The following is a 23228-nucleotide window of genomic DNA, read 5'->3' on the forward strand; positions in this document are numbered from 1 at the left end:
ATAGCACCGGGAGTTTATATTTCGGATGTCCCATTGATATCCTCAAGCTTATTTAAGATGTAATATTTTATTTACGAGTCCTACAGACATTAAAATTCTGAAATTTTAGTCTCGCGAACATTTTATTTTGTTACAGTTTGGCGCAGAAAGAACACCTTATAAATATACATTTTTTTTGAAAGTTTATATATTTTATCATTTGGTGCCCCTAGTTAGGGGTTTTTATTTATATTCCATCCATAAATTGCTTTCGTTCCATTCGTTGCTCGTTCAGACAGTTTTCTGAACTTGCTGGCATGAATAGTGTGATCCGGTGAATAGTGTTTTCAGCATTTTGCCAACATATTAGGACATAGTTTGCGGTTTTCTCGCGACAAGGCGATTGAGTTGATATTGTTTAGCATTTTGACCATGTCCAATGATTGCTAGATCTTACACGACCTAATCATGCAGTAATTAAATCGTAATGAGAGAAATTAAACGTTAAATCGAGTGTTTAAGTTGTACGGAATTACCATTATTTTTGTCAGTTGTCACAGAATCAACGAAACCTTCAATATCAATGTGTCTAATAATCATGCATTCAAATAAAAGTAACCATATGAAATCCAAAGAATTAAAAACCATTGACAAAGACAATTAGTGTAACCCAAAGATAATACACAAAGAAGAAACCCTAGGCTATGAATTAAAAGGAAGGCAAGCAGCAACACTGACCTGTACGGAAAATCTGATAAAGCATAGGAAGCTTCTGGCCCTCAAATAATGGCTAGACCCATTAGTCGACAAGTTTTTCACTCTAGGGTTACATGTGATAGTTTTGTAAATCTTCAGTTTTGAGGTTCCGATTATTGTAATTTGACAAAAAGCTAGAACAAAGCTTTAACACCTGATGCGTGTGTAGTGTAATATATTTTAGATGTATATTTAAGCCCCTTTTTACACTTTTAGCCAAGTTTTAAATTTATAAAACACGATATTTACTAACACTAAACACACATATGGGCAAGTGCACCCATCGTGGACGTAATATAGTGTTGGTAAGATACCGAGGTCGTCCAAGGACACAAGAGCTTTTAATACCGGTTTATCCTCAACGTCTAATCAAATCAAAAAGTGAGAAAAATGTTTTAAACTAAGAAAAATAACAACTAACTAAATGCTGAAAAATAAAATAAAATAAAAACAGATAGACAAGATGAATCACTTGGATCCGACACGTGTGTTAGTATAACCTTTGATTATTTTCGCACTTTTGCACTTGTTTAAGAGATTATCTTAGTTATTGTAGTAGGCCCCTCTTTTGAAGGCGACGTTACCCTCAACCCAGTAGTTTGAGTCAGCAAGGATACAATCCTAAAGGGTCGGATTATTGAAAGATAATGAATTAAGTTATTAATGCAAATTGTGGTAGGCCCCGCTTTCGGCGGTGACGTTACCCTCGGCTAAGTAGTCTGAGTCAGCAGGGATACAGTCCTAAATAGTCGGGTTATAGTATTAATAGTAGTTAACTTATGAGGGGGTCAAAGAGTTTGGATCCCCGCCATCCAATACCTATGGGCATTGAAGGAGATCCTACTAAATTTGACCCAGGTCCCAAGCAGGACCTCTAAACGCTGAACAAGGGCAAGACCCTTACCAAACCGTTCCCTTAACCCCCGACCAGGTAGCCAACATACCTCCATATAGACCGTGGAGATATGAATGGTGAAAATCCTTTATTTTATATAGACAGTAAAATAACGCCAAGACACCACGGACAAACGATAAGGAAAGATCACCTTCAACATAAGTAACTAGTTATTAAAGTCATTAATACAAAACCAAATAAAAAGTGCAAAAGATTAAAAATAAAAAGTATTATACTAAACACTTGTCTTCACCAAGTGATGTAAGAGACTTAGGCAAACATGGCCTTGATTGTCAAGAATTCTTACGATCAATCTTGGATCCCGAGACGAATCACACACTCTATGATGGACAATGGATGATGGTGGTGGATGATGGTGTTATGGTGGTGGTGGGTGGTGGATGAAGTGTGAGAGAGGTGGTGTGCCAAGGGATGAGATGGAATGAAACCAAGCACCCCTATTTATAGGCTGAACAGAAGGCTGGGCACGGCCCCGTGTCCGCTGGACACGCCCCCGTGCCCGTCTGACATTCTCTCTCTTCATTAATTGTAATTCGCAATTACAATTAATGCGCCTGCTGTACTTTCACCACGCCCCCGTGCCCGCTGGACACGGCCCCGTGGTGGGCAATGGAAGCTTCTACTAGTTTGTCTTTTCTGCTGCTTCTTGGGCACGTCCCCGTGTTCGCTGGACACGGGGCATGTTCAGTCTTCTGTTTTTTCTTCTTTGCCTTGGGGGTTGCCGTTGAGGGTCCGGGCAGTCTACTTTTATTCCTTTTCTTGTATTTATGCTAGAATTAGTTGTCTTTTTGCTTCTTTTGTGATTTTGAGCTCATTTCATCCTGAAAATACAAAAGAAAGACAAAAACACTCTTTTTCCAACATTAGTACTTAAAAAGGGTTAGTTTTATGCCTTAATTGATGTGATTTATATGTTGCATTTTACACACATCAAATACCCCCACACTTGAACTTTTGCTTGTCCTCAAGCAAAACTCTTTAAATGTGGCTTACACTCCCAAATGGAATAGGTAGAAGAGAAAGTTTTTAGCTTGTCCTAGAGTGTCGGGAATCCAAGGTCCTTGTAAGTTTTATTTTTATTTATTTACAATCCTATTCGTTATGATTTATTTTGAACGTTTCATAAGATAATTTACTTATTTGGGCATAGCATGCCTTATTAAAATTCCATTTATATACAAGTTCACATACCTCACGGGAGATCACTCAACACTCGGCCGAAGGTGTAATTTTTAGTGAATCACTCGAGAGCGGCATGGAACTTACGCCTTCCATAGGCTTGCCAAGCAATCAATCCTCCTCCTTTTTAACTTTTTACCTTTGTAAATATCAAGAGGACTTTTTGGGTGAAGGGTTAGGCTTGGGTTAAAGGTGGGTGGTTTGGGTTAGTGGTTAGTAAAAGGGCGAAAATCGTAAAAAGCGTCGGTTTTCGTGACATACCTTGTTTTTAGTGATTTTTTATTTTGAAGTATTTCTCCAAACAAGCTTTTATATAGCTCTTGTTTGTTTTTGACTTCATCATTATTTTATTTTTTATTATCACATAAAAAGGCGAGTTTACGAAAAACCAAGCTTGTTACTAAAATAAAGGGTGAAAAATAAAAAGGGTTTTTTTTTTTTTTTGGTGGGTAAAAAGGGTTTTTGGGGTAATGAAATGAAAGGTTTAGGCTCAAAGGGGCTATCTAGGGGGATTTTGGGTAGGTGGTAAAAAAAATGAAAAATAATGGTTTAGAAAGAAAAATATGGTTAGTCCTAATGCCTCCATCACTTACTTACTTGGGTTTAAGTTGGTAAGGACCGGGAATGTATCGTCGTGGCAAGTTCTAGAGTTGTAAGAACCAAGCGGCTATTCACACAAGAAACGAAAAATGAGCATTTAGTCTAAATATGTATATTTTTATGCTCAATAAAGGCTCAAAACTCACTTTTGTGGGAATGGGTTTTTAATGTGATCAAGTATATATAATCGAATTTTTAACTAGACTTGTTATGCCGTTTCGTAATTTTCTTATGTTGGTTCTTTGTTATCACGACGCTATCGGTTGTAAATTTGTAAAAATATAACCTTTTTAGAACTTGTTATTCCCAACTTAAACTAAGACAAGTAAATGATAAAAAAAATGAAAAAGTTTTTTGAAAAAAATTTGGGGTGTTTAGCGGTTCCAATAGAGTTTTGTGTAAGGCTTGTATTTAGGATTTGCAAAATTCAAGGTTTTAGCATCCCCCCACACTTAAATTACACATTGTCCTCAATGTGTCCAAAAATAAGGTTTTTGGTTGATTATAATGTGTAAAAGTAGGTTAAAAAGCAAAGATTTATGTTACTGGCATCCTGGACACGGCCCCGTGGTGACCGGGCACGGCCCCGTGGTCAAGTGCCAGTAACAAAAATTAAAGGATTAAAACAGAAGCCTGGACACGGGGGCGTGTCCGCTGAACACGGCCCGTGTCTAGTTACCTGAACTGGGCGTTTTTCTGCAGGTGGCTCAGCACGGGGCCGTGTTGGTTGGGCACGGCCCGTGTTGAGCCTTCTGTGATGGAGATTTGTGTCGGGTTGCTCTGTTCTTTGTGCATGGGTCCATTTTTCTCGTTCCCCTTTTCATCCATTACCACCATGAGAGTGTTTTATTCTGCAAAATAAAACTAAAAGATTAAACTAAACTAAGGATAGTTCCGCGGAATGCCTCCGTGGTGCGCCACGTTTATAAGGGTCCTTGGCTTGACCCGATTCGAGGTTATATATCTTCTGAGTGGGATGCCTGGCTTCCCATGTTACACCGTCGGAGAGCAGCATCCAAGCTTGAATCAATAACCTTCATGTAATTGACCGGGTCGTCGTCCTCTATTCTCTTCCCAACTCCGAACTTCACTTCATCATCCCCATACCTCAAAGTGAGTGTCCCGTCATTCATATCTACCACAGCTTGGGCTGTGGCAAGGAAGGGTCTCCCTAGTATAAGGGGAACCTTGGTGTCTTCCTCCATATCGAGTATGACAAAGTCAGCTGGATAAACGAATCTGCTTACCTTTACCAAGACATTCTCGATGACACCTTGTGGGAATTTGACGGATCGATCAGCGAGTTGTATGCTCATTTTTGTAGGGCTCGTGGTTCCCAAGCCGAGTCTTTTGAACATTGATGAGGGCATGAGGTTAATGCTAGCCCCTAGGTCGGCTAAGGCATTGCGAACGGGCGATTCCCCTATTGAGCACGGAATCGTGAAGCTTCCGGGATCGATTTTCTTTCGGGGAAGTTTATTGAGTACGAGGGCAGAGCATTCTTCGCCTAAATTGACTAATTGCAAATTTTCAATTTTCTTCTTATGTGTAAGGAAGTCCCTCATGAATTTAGAGTATTTGGGCATTTGGGTTAGGACTTCGATAAAAGGAATATTGACATGAAATTGTTTTAACAGACTTTCGAATTTTGCGAATTGCTCATTTGTCTTTTGACGAATTAACCTACCGGGGTATGGAACTCGAGGAGCCTTGGTAGGCTCTGGTGATGGATGAGAGTTCTTCTCCTGCAGAGGTGTCGGTACTGTTTCTTCCGTAGGTGGTGGCACTTCTGCAGGCCCTACGGTGCGGTTTCGTAGTGTGATGAGGTGAACTTGCGCCTTTGGGTTTGTTTCGGTATTGCTAGGTAATGCGCCTTGCGGTCTCTCGGAAAAATTTTGAGCTATTTGATTTAATTGTTTTTCTATGTTTTGAATGCTAGCTTGTTGATTTCTAAAATTAGATTCTAATTGTAGAAATCTTTCCGAGTTTTTCTTATCAGTGTCAGAGACGAGGCGAGATATAGTATCTTCGAGCCTCTCTCGTCCACCTTGTTGTTGAGTGAAATTTTGTGACTCATTTCTTGGTTGCTGAAAGTTTGTTCGTTGGGTTTGTTGGTTACTACTATTGCCGGTTCCCTCCAACCGAGGTTTGGGTGGTTTCGCCATCCTTGGTTGTAAGTTCCCGTTGGGGGACCCGACGGCCTAGGTCTATTATCAATGTAGTTTACCATTTCTTGTTGATCGTCCGTTTCTTTCATGCAACTCCAATTTTCATGTGACCCACCACATCCTTCACAAGCCATAACCGAGACTGTTTTTGTCATTTCTAATTTTTTTATTTTTGAAGAAAGGGCCTCGATTTGGGCTTGTAAAGAAGTGCTTTCGTCGACCTTATGGGCGCCCGGGGCGATAGACTTATTTCCCCGGGGGGTATGCCATTGAAAATTGGTTTGAGCAATTTCCTCAATTTGATTATATATTTCGTGTGGGCGTCGATTACCTAAAAGTCCCCCGGAGCTAGAATCAAGTGTCTGCCTAGTGTGTGGCAACAATCCATTATAGAAAGTGGATACTTGTTGCCATATTGCGAGGCCATGATGGGGACACTTGCGTAATAGCTCCTTGAACCTTTCCCAAGTTTCATATAAGGATTCCCCGTCCTCTTGTGAATATGTATTAATTTCAGCCATTAACTTAGCAGTTTTAGCAGGAGGGAAATACTTATATAGAAATTTTTGGGCTAGTTCATCCCAGGTGTTTACCGATCCAGCTGGGAGGGCGTTGAGCCAAGCTTTCGCTCGGTCTTTTAGTGAGAAGGGAAACATACGGAGGCGGATGGCGTCGTTTGATGCTCCATTGATCCGAAAGGTATCACATATTTCCAAGAAATTAGTTATATGTAGATGGGGATCCTCGTCCGCAAGCCCGTGGAAGGTTGCGGGGTTTTGGAGCATTTGTATCAAATGCGGCCGAAGTTCGAAGTTATTGGCTTCGACATTCGGAGCATTGATAGCGGCGCCTAGATTACCTACGGTGGGTCGTAGATAATCCATAAGGGTACGTTGGTCCGCCATTGGAGGTGGATCACCCGAAACCTTCTCTTGGTTTTTGGCTTTTAACCTTTTTCTGAGAAAGCGTTCGGGTTCTTCTAGTGGTTCTTTTATGTCTTTATTGGAACTGGAGCTCATACACTACGTGAGGTTGGCGTCGGGTTCCAAGTCCTGCAATAAAAACAGAAAAGAATGTTGGTCAGAAGGTTCACCACGGCCCCGTGTTGAGCGAACACGGCCCGTGGTCGGAATTTCAGTGATTGTTTTCCAGATCCCAGTTACTGGAAGTTGGACACGGCCCCGTGTTGCACCGGCACGGCCCCGTGGTCAGCCTTCTGTAACTTGGAAAACAAAAACTGCCAGTAACGATGCTGAGCACGGCCCGTGTCCGACCAGGCACGGCCCCGTGCTGAGCTCTGCAGAAGCTGAAAATCTAAGAAAAATCCTAAAAATTAAAGAAAATAATAAAAATATGATTAGGCCGTTGATTCCTAACTTTCTTAAAATCCTTGTGTCCCCGGCAACGGCGCCAAAAACTTGATGCGTGTGTAGTGTAATATATTTTAGATGTATATTTAAGCCCCTTTTTACACTTTTAGCCAAGTTTTAAATTTATAAAACACGATATTTACTAACACTAAACACACATATGGGCAAGTGCACCCATCGTGGACGTAGTATAGTGTTGGTAAGATACCGAGGTCGTCCAAGGACACAAGAGCTTTTAATACCGGTTTATCCTCAACGTCTAATCAAATCAAAAAGTGAGAAAAATGTTTTAAACTAAGAAAAATAACAACTAACTAAATGCAGAAAAATAAAATAAAATAAAAACAGATAGACAAGATGAATCACTTGGATCAGACACGTGTGTTAGTATAACCTTTGATTATTTTCGCACTTTTGCACTTGTTTAAGAGATTATCTTAGTTATTGTAGTAGGCCCCTCTTTTGAAGGCGACGTTACCCTCAACCCAGTAGTTTGAGTCAGCAAGGATACAATCCTAAAGGGTCGGATTATTGAAAGATAATGAATTAAGTTATTAATGCAAATTGTGGTAGGCCCCGCTTTCGGCGGTGACGTTACCCTCGGCTAAGTAGTCTGAGTCAGCAGGGATACAGTCCTAAATAGCCGGGTTATAGTATTAATAGTAGTTAACTTATGAGGGGGTCAAAGAGTTTGGATCCCCGCCATCCAATACCTATGGGCATTGAAGGAGATCCTACTAAATTTGACCCAGGTCCCAAGCAGGACCTCTAAACGCTGAACAAGGGCAAGACCCTTACCAAACCGTCCCCTTAACCCCCGACCAGGTAGCCAACATACCTCCATATAGACCGTGGAGATATGAATGGTGAAAATCCTTTATTTTATATAGACAGTAAAATAACGCCAAGACACCACGGACAAACGATAAGGAAAGATCACCTTCAACATAAGTAACTAGTTATTAAAGTCATTAATACAAAACCAAATAAAAAGTGCAAAAGATTAAAAATAAAAAGTATTATACTAAACACTTGTCTTCACCAAGTGATGTAAGAGACTTAGGTAAACATGGCCTTGATTGTCAAGAATTCTTACGATCAATCTTGGATCCCGAGACGACTCACACACTCTATGATGGACAATGGATGATGGTGGTGGATGATGGTGTTATGGTGGTGGTGGGTGGTGGATGAAGTGTGAGAGAGGTGGTGTGCCAAGGGATGAGATGGAATGAAACCAAGCACCCCTATTTATAGGCTGAACAGAAGGCTGGGCACGGCCCCGTGTCCGATGGACACGCCCCCGTGCCCGTCTGACATTCTCTCTCTTCATTAATTGTAATTCGCAATTACAATTAATGCGCCTGCTGTACTTTCACCACGCCCCCGTGCCCGCTGGACACGGCCTCGTGGTGGGCAATGGAAGCTTCTACTAGTTTGTCTTTTCTGTTGCTTCTTGGGCACGTCCCCGTGTTCGCTGGACACGGGGCGTGTTCAGTCTTCTGTTTTTTCTTCTTTGCCTTGGGGGTTGTCGTTGAGGGTCCGGGCAGTCTACTTTTATTCCTTTTCTTGTATTTATGGTAGAATTAGTTGTCTTTTTGCTTCTTTTGTGATTTTGAGCTCATTTCATCCTGAAAATACAAAAGAAAGACAAAAACACTCTTTTTCCAACATTAGTACTTAAAAAGGGTTAGTTTTATGCCTTAATTGATGTGATTTATATGTTGCATTTTACACACATCAACACCAGAGCAAGAGACGTTAACTATAGGGAAAAACATAGACTATACACGTGTAAAGAAAAAGGACATAGCTGAGTCTGACAGGGGAAAAAGGAAAATAAATACTGGCTGAGAGGGAGGAAAAGAGAAGGAAGAAAAATGGAAATACTACCGGCATTCACTGACTTTTTGCTTTAAGATGTAGTATATAATATAATGTAGTTAAAAATAGGGTTATTGGATTTTATCACCCCTAATTATTGGCTATTGGTCACTACAACCCCCAACTATCACTTTGACGCCTGTCACCCCCAACTTAACACTTAGGTGTTGTTTGTTTTTTCTGCAGGAAAAGGTCTGCAGTCTGCGGACCACATCTGCAGGAGAAGAGGTGGACCAAATGTCTGCAGTCTGCAAGGAGAAGAGGATTTGTTTTTTTTTCTACAAAAACCCTTCTCTTCTCTTTTCACACACAAACACACACAGACCACTACTCTCTCTCTCTCTCTGGCTTGAACTCTCTCTCTCTCTCTCTACAAACTCTCTCTCTACAATCTGTCACCACCACCGCCCATAGCACCACCACCACCGCACCACCTCCGCCATAGCACCATCGCCATCATCTACCGCCAAGAACAACCACAACCACCCACCCCCGTCTGCCTTCATCTACCACCACAACCACCCACCCCCGTCGCAACCACTACCACCACCGCCTTCGTCGTTCCACCACCGCCAAGAACATCAAAACCCACCACCGCCGATTTGGGGGTTTTGTTCGATTTGGGGGTTTTGTTCGATTTGGGGGTTTTGTTCGATTTGGGGGTTTTGTTCTACGGTCTTCGATGATGATGGTGGTGGAGGTGTAGCAGCGATGATGATGGTGGTGGTGATGTATCAGGTGGCGGTGGTGGTGGGCTTATGTAGGTGGGAGAGGTGCGACGGTGGGATGGGGTGCGACGGTGGGATGGTGGCAGCAGGTGGGAGGGTGGCAGCGGGTGGGAGGGTGTGATGGTGGCAGCAGGTGAGGTGATGAGAAGGGGTCTGTGATGTGAAGAGGAGTGTTTAGAAGAGGTGAGAAGAGGTTAAAAGACATGAGTTGATGTCTGCGTGGGGAAGAGGTCTCGCAGACCTTTTTTAATGAAAGGTCTGCGAGGAAACAAACAAGTTGCAGGACCCAAAGGTCTGCGCGACGCAGACATAAGTGGCCAAAAGTGCTTCTGGCCAAAAACAAACAACACCTTAGTGTGTTATGTCACTAACTGATCACTAACTTTTAATCCTGTTACTATACATTTGGGGTGTCCTAAGATCCCTAAAACCTTCCTAAGATCCCTATGACACCCCCAAAAGTATTGTAACGGGATCTAAAGTTAGTGACCAGTTAACGATATGGTGACAGAACACACTAAATGTTAAGTTTGAGGTGACGGACGTCAAAGTGATAGTTGAAGGCGGCAGCGACCAATAACCAATAGTTTGGGGTGATAAAATCCAATCTATATATAATCAAAAATTTAGTTGCATGTTAGTGTTTTAAAGTCAAAATTTATGATGTTATAAATTCAACACTTAAAACAATATTGATTATCAGTTACAACTTACAAGGCCTCAAATCGCTCCATGAGTTTCATGAATTTAATTCGACCTCATCAATTTGATCTTAATCATCACTTTCGTTTCAAAATTTAGATCACTTATTTTCCCTCTTTTCTCTGGATCTGGAACCCTAGCCTCATCCACACATCCAATATCCTCCATCCTCTTTCCTCCCTACAGCTCTAATTAAGATCTTGAATTGGCGCCTTATATGAGCAAACATGGAGAAGGGAGGTGGAATGCTATTGAAGAGAGCGGCCGGTCGACGGAGGGAGGCGACGATTGGCGGAGAGGGCGGTTGGAGGGTGTCGTGAGAATGAGTAGCAGGCGGAGGGTGGCGGAGGAGACGGTGGCGGAAACGGAGGGGCAGCGGTGGTGGAGTGCGGCGGTGATCCGATGGGCTGAGATATGCCGATATGGAATGGTGACAAGTACGTTTTAATCTTTTATTTTTTATTTAGGGGTGTTATTGTTCAGAAGGAGTTTTGGTTAGATATAAGTTGTGTTTAATTTATTGTTATTGTTAAGTTTTATGGAGAGTATGAGTATGATAGGTTTGATGATTATAGCATGTAAGATTGCTAATCGAATTATATACATTGTTGTTTTGATTTATACTATTTTGAATTTGATTGATGTTATTGAATATAAATATGAGGTTGTTTATTGATGCAATTGTAGTGTATATTTGATAATATTGAATCTGTTTTTGTGCCTCTTGGCTAATTTCATCCCCCTTTCAACAATCGTCTTTTAAAATTTAAGGAATTCACCCATGCTCCAACTAATCGCCATCATCAGTATTAAGAAGTTTTGAGACTTTATAATTGCGATTCTTGAATGGCGATTGAAGTTCAACTGATACCACGTTGCTTAAAAGATCCCAATAATGAGGTTTTTAATACAGGAAACTGTAGAGGGTTCTTTGTTCTCTCTGATTGTCGGCGATCTCTCAACACCCGCACCTCAGACTGGTACGTTAAACTCTCTAACTACAAGGTAATATTTGTTTTTCTCGATTCTTCTGGGGTTTGTATCAGTTATATTGATAGAATGCTTAATAGTTAATACTTGATAGTTTATGTTGAAATTTTCAGATAAAATTCAAGAACCGGAAACCTTAACCATGAACACAAAGCTCTTAGACCCTGATCCCGATCAAACAGTAGAAGAATCAGAGCAAATTCTTCCTATTTTTGAAAAATTGAGCAACAGAGTAACGGTATGCATTACAAAAAATTGGTTTGTTTTGTAACAGTTTGATTTAGGTTCGTTTATTGTACGGTTTTAAATTGAAAGGTGAAGTAAAGTGTAACTATTTAAATTCGAATTAAATTACATATTTGGTTTTCGGTTTGGTTTTTGGCATTTGTTTGAATAGAATAAACCAAATATCAATCAAATAATGGTTATTTTATTTAGCCCAAAGTTTTGGCCGAGTCTATATAGCCCAACCCAATAACAGATTATGGTAAAAGTTGATAATAAAAATATTTATTCGGTTTGGTTTGGTTCCAGTGAAAAAATATTCAAACCGAATCGATGAACACCCCTGGTTGATTGATTCTTGATTAACAACTCTGCACTTATTTTGTTTTAGAATTTTAGAAAAGAACAGGTAGAACTATGCAATGAATTCAAAAGTATAACTGCTGATTCTTTTCATGGATCTGAGGTTTTTGATGCTCTTCAGAGTCTTGGTAAGTTTGTTAATTTTACACTTTCAATTTGTGTACTCGATTTGTACATAAAAGAATTTGGAAACTAGATTGACACATTATATTGAAGGCAGAAATATGTGGTGAATATATTGTTATGTGATAAAGTTTTATAATTGTTTTTATCTCACATGGTCATAAGAGTGGTCAACTCCAAGATCGACAACTCTTAATACTTAAAAGTTATTATAATTCTAACAAAGTATTTATGCCTTAGTTTTTGTTCTAAAAAAAGAATCTAAAAGATATCATCGATGAAAAGGTTTTGTTCTAAAAAAGAAAAAGAGTTTCATCTATGTATTTATTCATTTTCGTGAATGACTCTCTTTAGATTCATATAATGTTTGTTTGTTTTTTTTTGTTCCATATTCTAAACATTATATAAAAAACAAAATTACAAAAACCAACCATCATGTATGCTTAAACTTGCAGGTTATACCTTTCAGTTTAAAAAATATATATTCTAATCAACCTTTTGCTTTATTTTTTTGTTGCGAGAATCAGCCTTTGGCACAAACTCAGCTTATTTTCTTGGGTAAGTCAACTCACATGCAACACATTTGTGAGTATTTTGGTCTTTTTAAATCCTTATTTAATATATATTTTTAATAAACCTCAAAACCCTTTTGGTTCTCGAATTGAGAATGATGGTGGCAATGGTAGTTCAATTTCGGAAATAGGGGAGCAATGGTGATGAACAACTGTTGACTGTTGATAAGGGAGACAGTGGTGTACAACGATAATGGTATGATAAGGGAGACAGTGGTGTACAACGACAATGGTATGATTTCTTTCCAGGTTTAATGGTGGCGGTAATGAGGATGGTTGTAGTAATTCGATGTTGATCGTATTGTTTTCTTTATTTAGATTTCGTGTCTCAAGATGGACAAATCTTGGCGGATGTCATTAGAAAATCTTTCTTGAAAACCGAGGACGAGTTTATATCTGTTGTTAGAGATCAATGGCGTACGCGCCCACAACTCGCCTCGGTGGGCACATGTTGTTTAGTGGGTGTTATTTGTAACAGGCTAATTTACATTGCAAATGCTGGCGACTCACGGGTGGTTTTGGGGAGGGCGGAGAGAGGTGGTAGACGAATCTCCGCCATTCAACTATCCAGAGAACACAATGTGAACCGTGAGTCTATACGAGAAGAGCTTCGTTTTTTTGTATCTTGAGGATCCAAAGATCGTGGTTAAGAGATGTATTTCGACATATGGTGAAAGTGTCATTGGGGTAACAACATTGCAACTTTGGTACTATATTTTTTTATTACGAATATTTGTTCATTTAGTGAACTTGCAATTGTGATTGACATGTTTTCTATGATTAAAGTACTTTTTTTGTTTATTTGAATAGGAAAATGTGTTGGCTGAATCAAGGATGATGATTCCTGACCATCGCAAACGCCTTGAGTCCTCGCTAACTGACCTAAAAGGAATATTGGTATGCAGTTTATATATTTGTTTATATTTTATTTTAGTATGATAGTTGTCTGACAAAACTCAATATCTGCTGTGGAAAATTGTATTAGCCAATAGCCAGAACACAAGATATAACTGCAAACACATGCTTTTATCTTCCAACACATATCTTTTCCCAATTTTTAGCCTTTTTATGAACTGCAAACATATGCTTTTATCTTCCAAAACATATCTTTTCCAAATTTTTAGTCTTTTTATGAACTGCAAACACATGCTTTTATCTTCCAATTTTTAGTTTTTTTTTTTTTTTTTTTTTTTATAAAAATAGCCTGGTAAATATGGTTTAAAAAATGCATTAAACTAACTTTTGGAATAAATTTTATGCATTATAAATCCACTTAGGTGATCCGTTTTAACCAGCTGACCCGTTTCACCCATATGACCGGTAAGGTTCTCATTTTTCTCTCCACAACCTGACCCGAATTAGCCCAAACCCAAACCCGACCAACCCGATCTTAGGTGGTTCGGTTGTCGGGTCGCTTTTTCTTAGCTAAAAACCCGAACAACCCGACCAGGAAAACCCGAAACCTGAGAAAAAAAACCCGAAGAACACCCCTACCCAGGAGGTGATCATAAACACCCGTATCATCGACCCATTATTGAGTGTTTGGGTTAGTTTGTCAGGACTAAGGTGTATGATATTTTGAAACTTTGTAGTGATATATTTGTAATTCTTCCATAAAATCATTAAAAATACTCTTTCTTTTATGCCCAGAATCATTTTTTTAAGGTTGATAGTGAACCTAATTACCAACAAGTTTAACGCTTTGTATAAACGTTCAATGTCAAGCTGTGATCCCCACAAATAAGATATGTACAATAAGTATTAAACAATAGGTTGATTAAGCAAAGCAATCAAGTAGGCAAGATAAATGTTTTTGTTCTTTATTGTTGTATGAGTTTGTTATCTAAACGGGTTCGGGTCAGTTTCAGGTTGAACCCCCCAACCCGTTTAGCTAAACGGGTCAGGTTCGGGTCAACCTGGTCGGGTTGGCGGTTGACCCGTTTAACTCATTTATGTAATATTATATTTTTACAATATGTTTTATGTTATAAATTAAATTTGGTGTGTATTTTATGCTATTCTTATAACTTAAAAATAGAAATTGATATAAGCTTTTATGATTTTAATGTAATTTTAATATCTAATTTGTGTTTTTTTGTAGTATATATTTATTTTAATATATTAATTTGCTGAAAAAAATAATAAAAAAACCTGGTTTAGGCAGTTACAATTTAGTCTGGTTTTATTTAATTTATTGTTGTTGCATATTGTAATATGATTTGAGGTTTTCATATGGTAGTGAGTTCTCTCAATGATTTTTATGGGTTAGTCATGTATGGAGAGTCATGCGTGCACATTATGTTAAGATATTTGATTTGACTAACTCATAGCCGTTGCTTATGTTTACTTGCTTAAACCTATTGTAGTCAAGAAACTACTAAAGGGAAGGGCGACTACATGGGCATGCATTAGCGGCAGAAGATTTCGTGAATTATTGAATAAAACCGGAAGCTTTATGAACTCCTTTAAGTTTTTTTTTCTGTAATGTATGTTTTTAGACTTGGCATACATGTTTGTTCTTAAACACATTCCGCAAACAAAGTTTCCTGTGCTATGCACGCCTTAAATTTTGTGTGGCCGGCTTATGGTACAAGCTCTTATGACGTTTTGTATGGCTTCTCATACATTGTCTTTTGGCTAATTACCTTTTATCCATGCATAAACATTTTTCCCGAACGCACCACAAAAATGAAGGACACTAACTGTTGGTCATGCCGTGCATCACACGGGCCTACCCTCTAGTAGGGGTGTGCAAAAAACCGAATTAACCGAACCATAACCATATTAACCGACAAAACCGAACCGAAAAAACCGAACCAAAACAAAAACCGGTGGGTCGGTTAATGGTTATCAATGTTTCCATACCCACCATAACCGAACCGAACCGACATGTAATAAATCTTTGTAAGATTTAGTCTTTTCACCATGGTTTTAATATTTGATGTTTTTGACTGAAGATTTTTAGTATTTATGGGTTTTTCATATCGTTTTTTTGGTTTTGGTTGAATGTTTATTTGAATTTATGGAATATGTTATATCACTTTATTTGAATATTCGATAATAATTAGTATTAATATTATAGATTATATGTATTTTTTAATACTATAGACAATAACAATTTATTCCATGTTAAAAAAATTTAGTTATTTTAGCTAGGCTAAATACACGGTTAACCACCCACAACCGACCCGCTATAACCATCAAAACCGATTAACCATAACCACCATAACCGGTCGGTTATGATTATGGTTTTCTATTAACCGACATCGCGGTTATGGTTATGGTTTTAGGCCAAAACCGATACCCTCTAGTAAACTTTAAAAATAAACCTAACCATTAATTACATATATATTACATATATGAATGCAATGAACAGTAAAATCATCCTATATGTAAAATCCAATAATAGTAACATCATTAAGGGATAAGTAAATGGTATCAGGTACCGGTATCAAATTTATCAACCTAAGTATATTTTCGGTACCAGTTTGGCACCAGTATTCACCGTTTTTTACCCTCAAATACCGGTGTCGTACCAGTACCGACCGGTACCGAACCGTACCATACTAGGTATATTCGGTACCGGTACCCACTTTTGGGGATTTCGGTAACGGTATTTTCGGTACCGATTGGTACCGAGCTCATCAAATCCTGTAGTAACGTAGCCATGCAAGTAATTGCACCGTTTAGATTACTTTTCATACACACAGTAAGTAAACTGTATTTCGTTTGAATGAGGTTTAATATACACAACAACTTATTTTGCTTTCTTTTATGTCTTTTTCTGTAATAAATGAATTCTAGCATATAAATTAACTTGGATATTTAGATTATCGATGAGCAAATCGTATCAAATCCTGTAATCAAACCGGTATCGTATCGGTACCAAATTTACTATACCAAATCATTTTCGATACCAATTTGGTACCCACCTTTTGGTGTTTTCAGAATCGTTACTTTCGGTTCCACACCGGTCTAGCACCATACCTGCATTTGTTGATTTTTACGTTCAAATACCATACCGTATTGTACCGAGCATTTTTAGTGGCGGTACCTAATTTCGTTGATTTTCCGGATCGGTACTTTCGGTGCCGTTACCGATACCGAGCTCCTCCATATTTTAACGTGTTAGCACCGACTGAACTGAAAACAACCGAATTTTCAACGTCTAGGACGTGTGGGTCCTATTATTATATGTTAGGTTATTTAAAATCGTTTTTTTAGGACGGAGTGACTATCCTTATCACGTCATTTTTATTTATGTTTTGATATTTGGTATCTGCTTGTTGTTGCTGACACGCATTTTGCAGACATTGGGTCCCCGCCGCAACGCGCGGACGGAAATCAACTAGTAATATTTAATACTGTCTTTAATTTAATTGAGATGTCCAAAAAAAACCAATTTTCTTCAAAAACTCACCACACACTCTCTCTCCTCTCCTCTCCAAGACTTTTTCTTTCCTTCGCAGGTCGGCAATCCATCCATCCGATGATGTTTCTTTTGTTTCTGCGATCCATGGTTGCACCCACTATCACTTATCTTCTTCTTCGAATTTAGGTAATAAAATGCGTTTTTATCAATCATCTCATCAATCTGTACATCACCACTGCTGAACGTAAGTAGTTCAACAACCCTTGACTTTTTCACTAACAATTTAGCTCCAGTTTTCAGTTGGGTATCTTAAATTATTATATTATGTTACCTGTAGCTGTTGTAGTTTAGATTGATTGTTTCCAGGGAGGGAGGGAGAGAGATCGAGGTGGGTGATGTTTAGACCATCACCACAAATCCACCACTTTTGATCTCCGGTATGAGTTTAGATGATGCCCAGATTGTCAATGTTAACAACCCCCAGCAGCCATCATCACCCGATACCACCCTGCAAAGACATGTCCTCGATTTGGGATCAAAGAGATCTCGAGATTCCGAAAGGTATAGCAGCATTTCCATGTCCCATAGAGAGATTAATGATGGGGATGCAAGGTTGGTGCATGTAAACGACGCCTTGAAGACTAACGAAAGGTTTGAATTTGCTGGAAATTCCATAAAAACAGCCAAATATTCTCTTTTTAGCTTCTTGCCTCGAAATCTGTTCGAACAGTTCCACAGAGTTGCCTACATCTATTTCCTTATTATTGCTATTCTCAATCAGCTTCCGCAGCTCGCGGTGTTTGGGCGGGGCGCTTCCATATTGCCCTTATCTTTTGTTTTGTTAGTTACAGCGGTTAAAGATGCTTATGAGGATTGGAGGCGCCACAGGTCAGATCGAATTGAAAACAACCGCATGGCATCTGTTTTAGTAAGTGATAGATTTCAGCAGAAGAAATGGAAAGATATTCAAGTAGGCGAGATCATTAGGTTTTCTGCAGATGACACCATCCCCTGTGATACGGTGTTGCTTTCCACAAGTGACCCAACCGGGGTTGCTTACATCCAGACCATAAATCTAGACGGCGAATCAAATTTAAAAACCCGTTATGCAAAACAAGAAACCCTTTGTAAAACCCCGGAAAAAGACGTGATTAATGGGTTTATCAAGTGTGAGAAGCCTAACAGGAACATATATGGTTTCATGGCGACCATGGAGATTGATGGAAAGCATCTATCACTTGGGCCGTCTAACATAGTGCTTCGTGGGTGTGTGCTCAAGAACACTAATTGGGCGGTAGGAGTGGCGGTTTATTGTGGCAGGGAGACCAAGGCTATGCTCAACAGTTCAGGGGCCCCATCAAAAAGGAGCCGTTTGGAGACCCGTATGAACCGTGAGATTATCTTGCTGTCGGTTTTCCTTGTTGCTCTTTGCATGGCTGTCTCTGTTTGTGCTGGTGTTTGGTTGAAACGCCACGAAAATGAGCTTGAAGTATTACAGTTCTATAGAAAAAAGGACTATTCTGAGCCGGAAGTTGAGAACTACAACTATTCTGGTATTGGAATGGAGATATTCTTCACTTTTCTTATGTCAGTGATTGTGTTCCAGATTATGATACCCATTTCTTTGTACATATCCATGGAGCTCGTGCGTGTTGGTCAAGCTTACTTCATGATTAGGGATAATAAGATGTATGATGAGACATCAAACTCTAGATTCCAGTGTCGGGCTTTAAATATAAATGAGGATTTAGGACAAATAAAGTATGTATTCTCCGACAAAACTGGTACACTGACAGAAAACAAGATGGAATTTAAATATGCAAGCATTTTCGGTGTAGATTACAGTGGGGAGAAAACAAACTTTGAGGGCGAACAAAGGGGATACTCCATTCAAGGTGCTGCATAATTTTTATTTCTCTTCATCTCCATTGTCATTCTTTTTATTCGGTGTTTCTAATGTATTTTTGTAGTCAAAATGGTACCTTTACATGTTGTTATCTGGTTTTAGTGAACGGGCAGGTTTGGAGGCCAAAAATGAAGGTAGAGGTTGACAAGGAGCTACTTGAATTGTCAAAAGATGGAAATAATACCGAGGCTGGAAAACATATTTATGATTTCTTTCTTGCATTGGCTGCTTGTAATACAATTGTGCCCATTGTTGTTGACACACCTGATCCTGCTGAAAAGTTGGTAGATTATCAAGGGGAATCTCCCGATGAACAAGCACTTGTTTATGCTGCTGCTGCTTATGGTTTCATGCTTATGGAGCGGACTTCTGGTCACATAGTTATTGATATTCAAGGAGAAAGACAAAGGTATGTTAGTAACCGTTCAACTTTGCTTTACATTTTCCCTTATTCTGCTATATTTCCTGTATCATGCCTACTTATGGTTATTTGTAAGTTATTATTGTACTTAGTTCGTAATTTTGGATTATTACTGTAATCGCATATATTATATAATCCTATTTAAGCCATTAGTTATTTATCAACAAGTTGTAAACAAATTTACCAAAAATGTTTGTGGGTCGACCCAAACAAATCTGTTTGGCCACATCTAGCTTATATAGATTAAATGCTCAAATAAGCTTTTCTCTTTATGTAGCTTGTTGCCTAAGTTACATCCTTTCAGTAAAGTAATATTGTTACTTTATTTTTATTATGTAAAGTTGTCCAAAAGTATATATATATATATATATATATTTAAGTTCCTTCTAGATTCCAAAGCGGACCTTTTCTCGACTCTCTTTATATGCCATTTAGACTGGATTTATGTATTTTTAATTTAAATACCTAGATTCTAATTTGATCAACTACTACCTATTATGACAGCACAGGTTTAATGTTCTTGGAATGCATGAGTTTGATAGTGACAGGAAGAGGATGTCGGTTATATTAGGATTCCCTGACGGCTCAGTAAAAGTCATTGTTAAGGGGGCAGATAATTCCATGTTTAACATTATTGATAAAACCTTAAACTTGGACATACTTAAAGCCACGGAAGGTCATCTCCAGTCATATTCTTCGATTGGTTTGAGAACCCTTGTTGTTGGAATGCGTGAATTGGGTGTTCCTGAATTTGAGCGATGGCAGTCTTCTTATGAGACAGCTAGCACTGCTGTAATGGGTCGAGTTGCTTTGCTTCGTAAGGTTGCCATTAATTTAGAAAATAATCTTGAAATAGTTGGTGCGTCTGCAATTGAAGACAGATTGCAAAAGGGTGTGCCAGAAGCAATCGAGTCTTTGAGAAAAGCAGATATGAAAGTTTGGGTTTTGACTGGTGACAAGCAAGAAACTGCAATTTCGATCGGTTATTCTTCTAGGCTTCTAACAAGTAACATGCATCAGGTGGTAATCAACAGCAATTCCAAAATGTCATCCAAAACAAGTTTGGAGGATGCTTTGATTACTTGTAGAAATTTCTTAGTGCCTGGTGGTTCTGATGGTAATACAACTTCTGTTGCTTTGATTATTGACGGAACAAGCCTTGTATATATCCTCGACACTGAGCTTGAAGAGCAGGTGGTTAATGAACACACAAATTTTCATTTGTTCAAGATTAATTTTTAAAATGCTAATTTTTTAGTTGTTGTTCATATTTCAGCTATTTGAGTTAGCGAGTAACTGTGCGGTGGTACTTTGCTGTCGAGTTGCTCCATTGCAGAAAGCTGGGATTGTGGCACTGATAAAGAAAAGGACAGATGACATGACTCTTGCCATTGGGGATGGTAAGCATTGTTTCTTGTTCTACATAGAATTATATTTCTGTTTCTAAAATTGTAATACACCATTTAGATAGAAGTGGCAATATGGGTGAGTTTGATGAAGGGTCGAAATGGGCGACTTTTAGTCTGTCTCAAAACACGTTTCTGTCTTTTTTTTTTTTTGGTAGACTGTATGCATTGAAACTGTACTTTGGGAGACTTTTAGTCTGTTTGACCCATTCCCCCTTTTAGTGCCATTGATGATTAAAACACAGCCCATATTTAACTATACTTTTTGAGAACCTAAAATAAATTATTCGAAAACTGCTGATTTAGGTAGGTAATGTTTGTGTTGGCAGGTGCGAATGATGTTTCAATGATCCAAATGGCTGATGTTGGAATTGGAATAAGTGGGCAAGAGGGTCGTCAAGCGGTGATGGCATCTGATTTTGCAATGGGTCAGTTTAGGTTTTTGGTTCCTCTTTTGTTGGTCCATGGACATTGGAATTACCATCGCATGGGTTACATGATCCTCTATAATTTCTATAGGAATGCAGTCTTTGTCCTTGTCCTCTTCTGGTAAGTCCAAAATAAATATAAATATAAAAATATTTTCTTTCAAATTGTTTGTTTAGTTTATTTACATGATTTTGTCCAGGTACGTGCTCTTTACAGGCTTCACTTTGACCACAGCTATTACCGAATGGAGCAGCGTGTTATATTCTATACTCTACACCTCAGTGCCTACAATTGTTGTTGCAATTCTCGATAAGGATTCAAGCAGAAGGTCTCTGATGGCATATCCTCAGCTATATGGGGCTGGCCAGAGACATGAAAGCTACAATTCAACGTTATTTTGGCTTACAATAGCTGATACACTATGGCAGAGTATAGTTGTGTTCTATGTTCCTCTTTTTGCCTACTGGAAAAGTGACATTGACGGTTCGAGTTTAGGAGATCTTTGGACCCTTGCAGTTGTGTTCCTGGTCAATATTCACTTGGCCATGGATGTTATTAGGTGGACTTGGGTCAGCCATGCATCAATTTGGGGGTCTATTATTGCAACTTGCATTTGTGTTGTTATCATTGATGTCATTCCAGTGTTACCTGGTTACTGGTATGTAGATGTCATCCCTTAAAAAAGTTCATATCGTCTGATGTTATTTATGCAAATGTTTGGATTTTTCTTTGCAGGGCAATATTTGATCTTGCAAGCAAGGGATCGTTTTGGGTTTGCTTGCTTGGCATGTCGATAGCAGCGGTTGTCCCTCGGTTTGGCGTAAAAATGTTCATACAACACTGTAAACCTTCCGATATCCAAATAGCAAGAGAAGCCGATAAGTTTGGAAGTTCAATGGAGTTGGCCCGTCAAGAAATAGAATTGAATCCATCTCGAAGATGACCCGTCTTAGTCTTAATCTGGTTCATTGCAATTCTTTTGTTTTTGTTTTATTTTATATTTTATCTTCATATTCTTTAGGTTGGTAGGGAAACAAATTGTTCTCTTGCTTGCCAGTGGCATTAGCTGTGTACTGTTTCTAGGTTTGTATTACTGTAGATTACCATTATTTTATGACCAGAAATCGGATGCATGTTGCATCAATGTTTCTTTTGAAGTTGGTCTAAATAGAAATACCGGACACTGTATGTTTCTGCCTCTATCATTGAAACTTTTACCTAACCTTCCAAGCTTCTTGCATAGACTTGTGTAGATTATACCTTACACAATGGATGTTGTATGTGGTATAAATAGTGGTATATATATATGGATGGGTTAAAATGAGAACCACCTTGAGTTTTGAGAACTGTGAGAATTAGGCCATTCAAAATGTTTTTCCGAATTTTTTTTCCTCAGAAGTCATAAAAAAAATCACTTGTTTCAGCAAAAAAAAGCTAAAAAAAAGCCACATACACACATTTACATGAGGCATAAAAAATATTTATATTCGTACAAAATTTATACCGTTCTCACACTTTTCACCGTTTTCCCTAAATCCTGACCCTATATGGAAGTGTAGAATACAAATCTCCTAATCATACATTATGTACACGCCATCATAATAGCCCTACACGTGTCCCTGATTCAGTTTTCCTACATAAGGGTATATCAGACAATCCATTCAATCAGCACAGGGAAAATTAGACAATTCCTTCAACAAACAGATCACGAGTTCGTTACACCACTATCTCTGTAATTATGAATCGTATTAGTTTCAAATACTCACAATTTTAAAAACTATACATTGCGGTTTTCATTCCTTCGATATTAGGGTTTGATCGATTGTTGTTTTCAATGGATCCAACATCGAACGAAACAAAGATGTTGATTTGGAAGATGCTGAATTCGTCATTGAGCATGTTCAATTGGGTGCTGAGCAAAGAGTTACGGTTGAGGAAGTTAGGAACCCTAATTCTGCAAATGCAAATGTTGTAATTGAGGGTTCCAATAGTAACTTCCTAATTCAGATGTTTAAATGTTCTTATTTTTTATACTTGGTTTAATGATTTGGTGTTTGATAGTAATTGATTGGAAGGTTTTTAATGTTATTAGAGGGTAACTGATATGGAATCAAAATGTTTAACTTCGCATGTGATGTG

General features: G+C 38.6%; 2 protein-coding genes, 1 long non-coding RNA gene and 1 other non-coding gene across 7 annotated transcripts; all 4 read left to right on the forward strand.

Annotated features, from left to right (window-relative positions):
- Nucleotides 1-6018: 6018 nt before the first annotated feature.
- LOC118485177 lies at nt 6019-6125 on the forward strand. The gene has a single exon (XR_004875482.1). It is a non-coding gene; the product is annotated as a small nucleolar RNA R71 (small nucleolar RNA).
- Nucleotides 6126-10293: 4168 nt separating this feature from the next.
- LOC118485118 lies at nt 10294-11356 on the forward strand. The gene is made up of 2 exons (XM_035981370.1): nt 10294-10719; nt 11196-11356. The coding sequence occupies exons 1-2, from the start codon at nt 10500-10502 to the stop codon at nt 11354-11356; spliced, it is 381 nt and encodes a 126-aa protein (XP_035837263.1). The 5' UTR covers nt 10294-10499.
- A 1192-nt stretch (nt 11357-12548) lies between these two features.
- Nucleotides 12549-15172, forward strand: LOC110897035. The gene is made up of 4 exons (XR_002568383.2): nt 12549-12787; nt 12874-13262; nt 13366-13452; nt 14922-15172. It is a non-coding gene; the product is annotated as an uncharacterized LOC110897035 (long non-coding RNA).
- A 1768-nt stretch (nt 15173-16940) lies between these two features.
- On the forward strand, nt 16941-22314 carry LOC110895711 (phospholipid-transporting ATPase 1). 4 transcript variants are annotated; one of them, XM_035981123.1, is made up of 8 exons: nt 16941-17171; nt 17265-18822; nt 18936-19242; nt 19764-20448; nt 20531-20654; nt 20990-21209; nt 21289-21747; nt 21825-22283. In XM_035981123.1, the coding sequence occupies exons 2-8, from the start codon at nt 17367-17369 to the stop codon at nt 22030-22032; spliced, it is 3459 nt and encodes a 1152-aa protein (XP_035837016.1). In that variant the 5' UTR covers nt 16941-17171; nt 17265-17366; the 3' UTR covers nt 22033-22283. The 4 variants fall into 4 exon arrangements, with proteins under 4 accessions (XP_035837016.1, XP_021998726.1, XP_035837017.1 ...); XM_035981124.1 differs by having other exon boundaries at nt 16950-17578; nt 17773-18822; XM_022143035.2 differs by lacking the exon at nt 16941-17171 and having other exon boundaries at nt 17438-17578; nt 17779-18822.
- The last annotated feature ends 914 nt before the right edge of the window (nt 22315-23228 follow it).

This window comes from Helianthus annuus, chromosome 12, assembly GCF_002127325.2.
Source record: "Helianthus annuus cultivar XRQ/B chromosome 12, HanXRQr2.0-SUNRISE, whole genome shotgun sequence".
NCBI classification, from domain to species: Eukaryota; Viridiplantae; Streptophyta; class Magnoliopsida; order Asterales; family Asteraceae; genus Helianthus; species Helianthus annuus.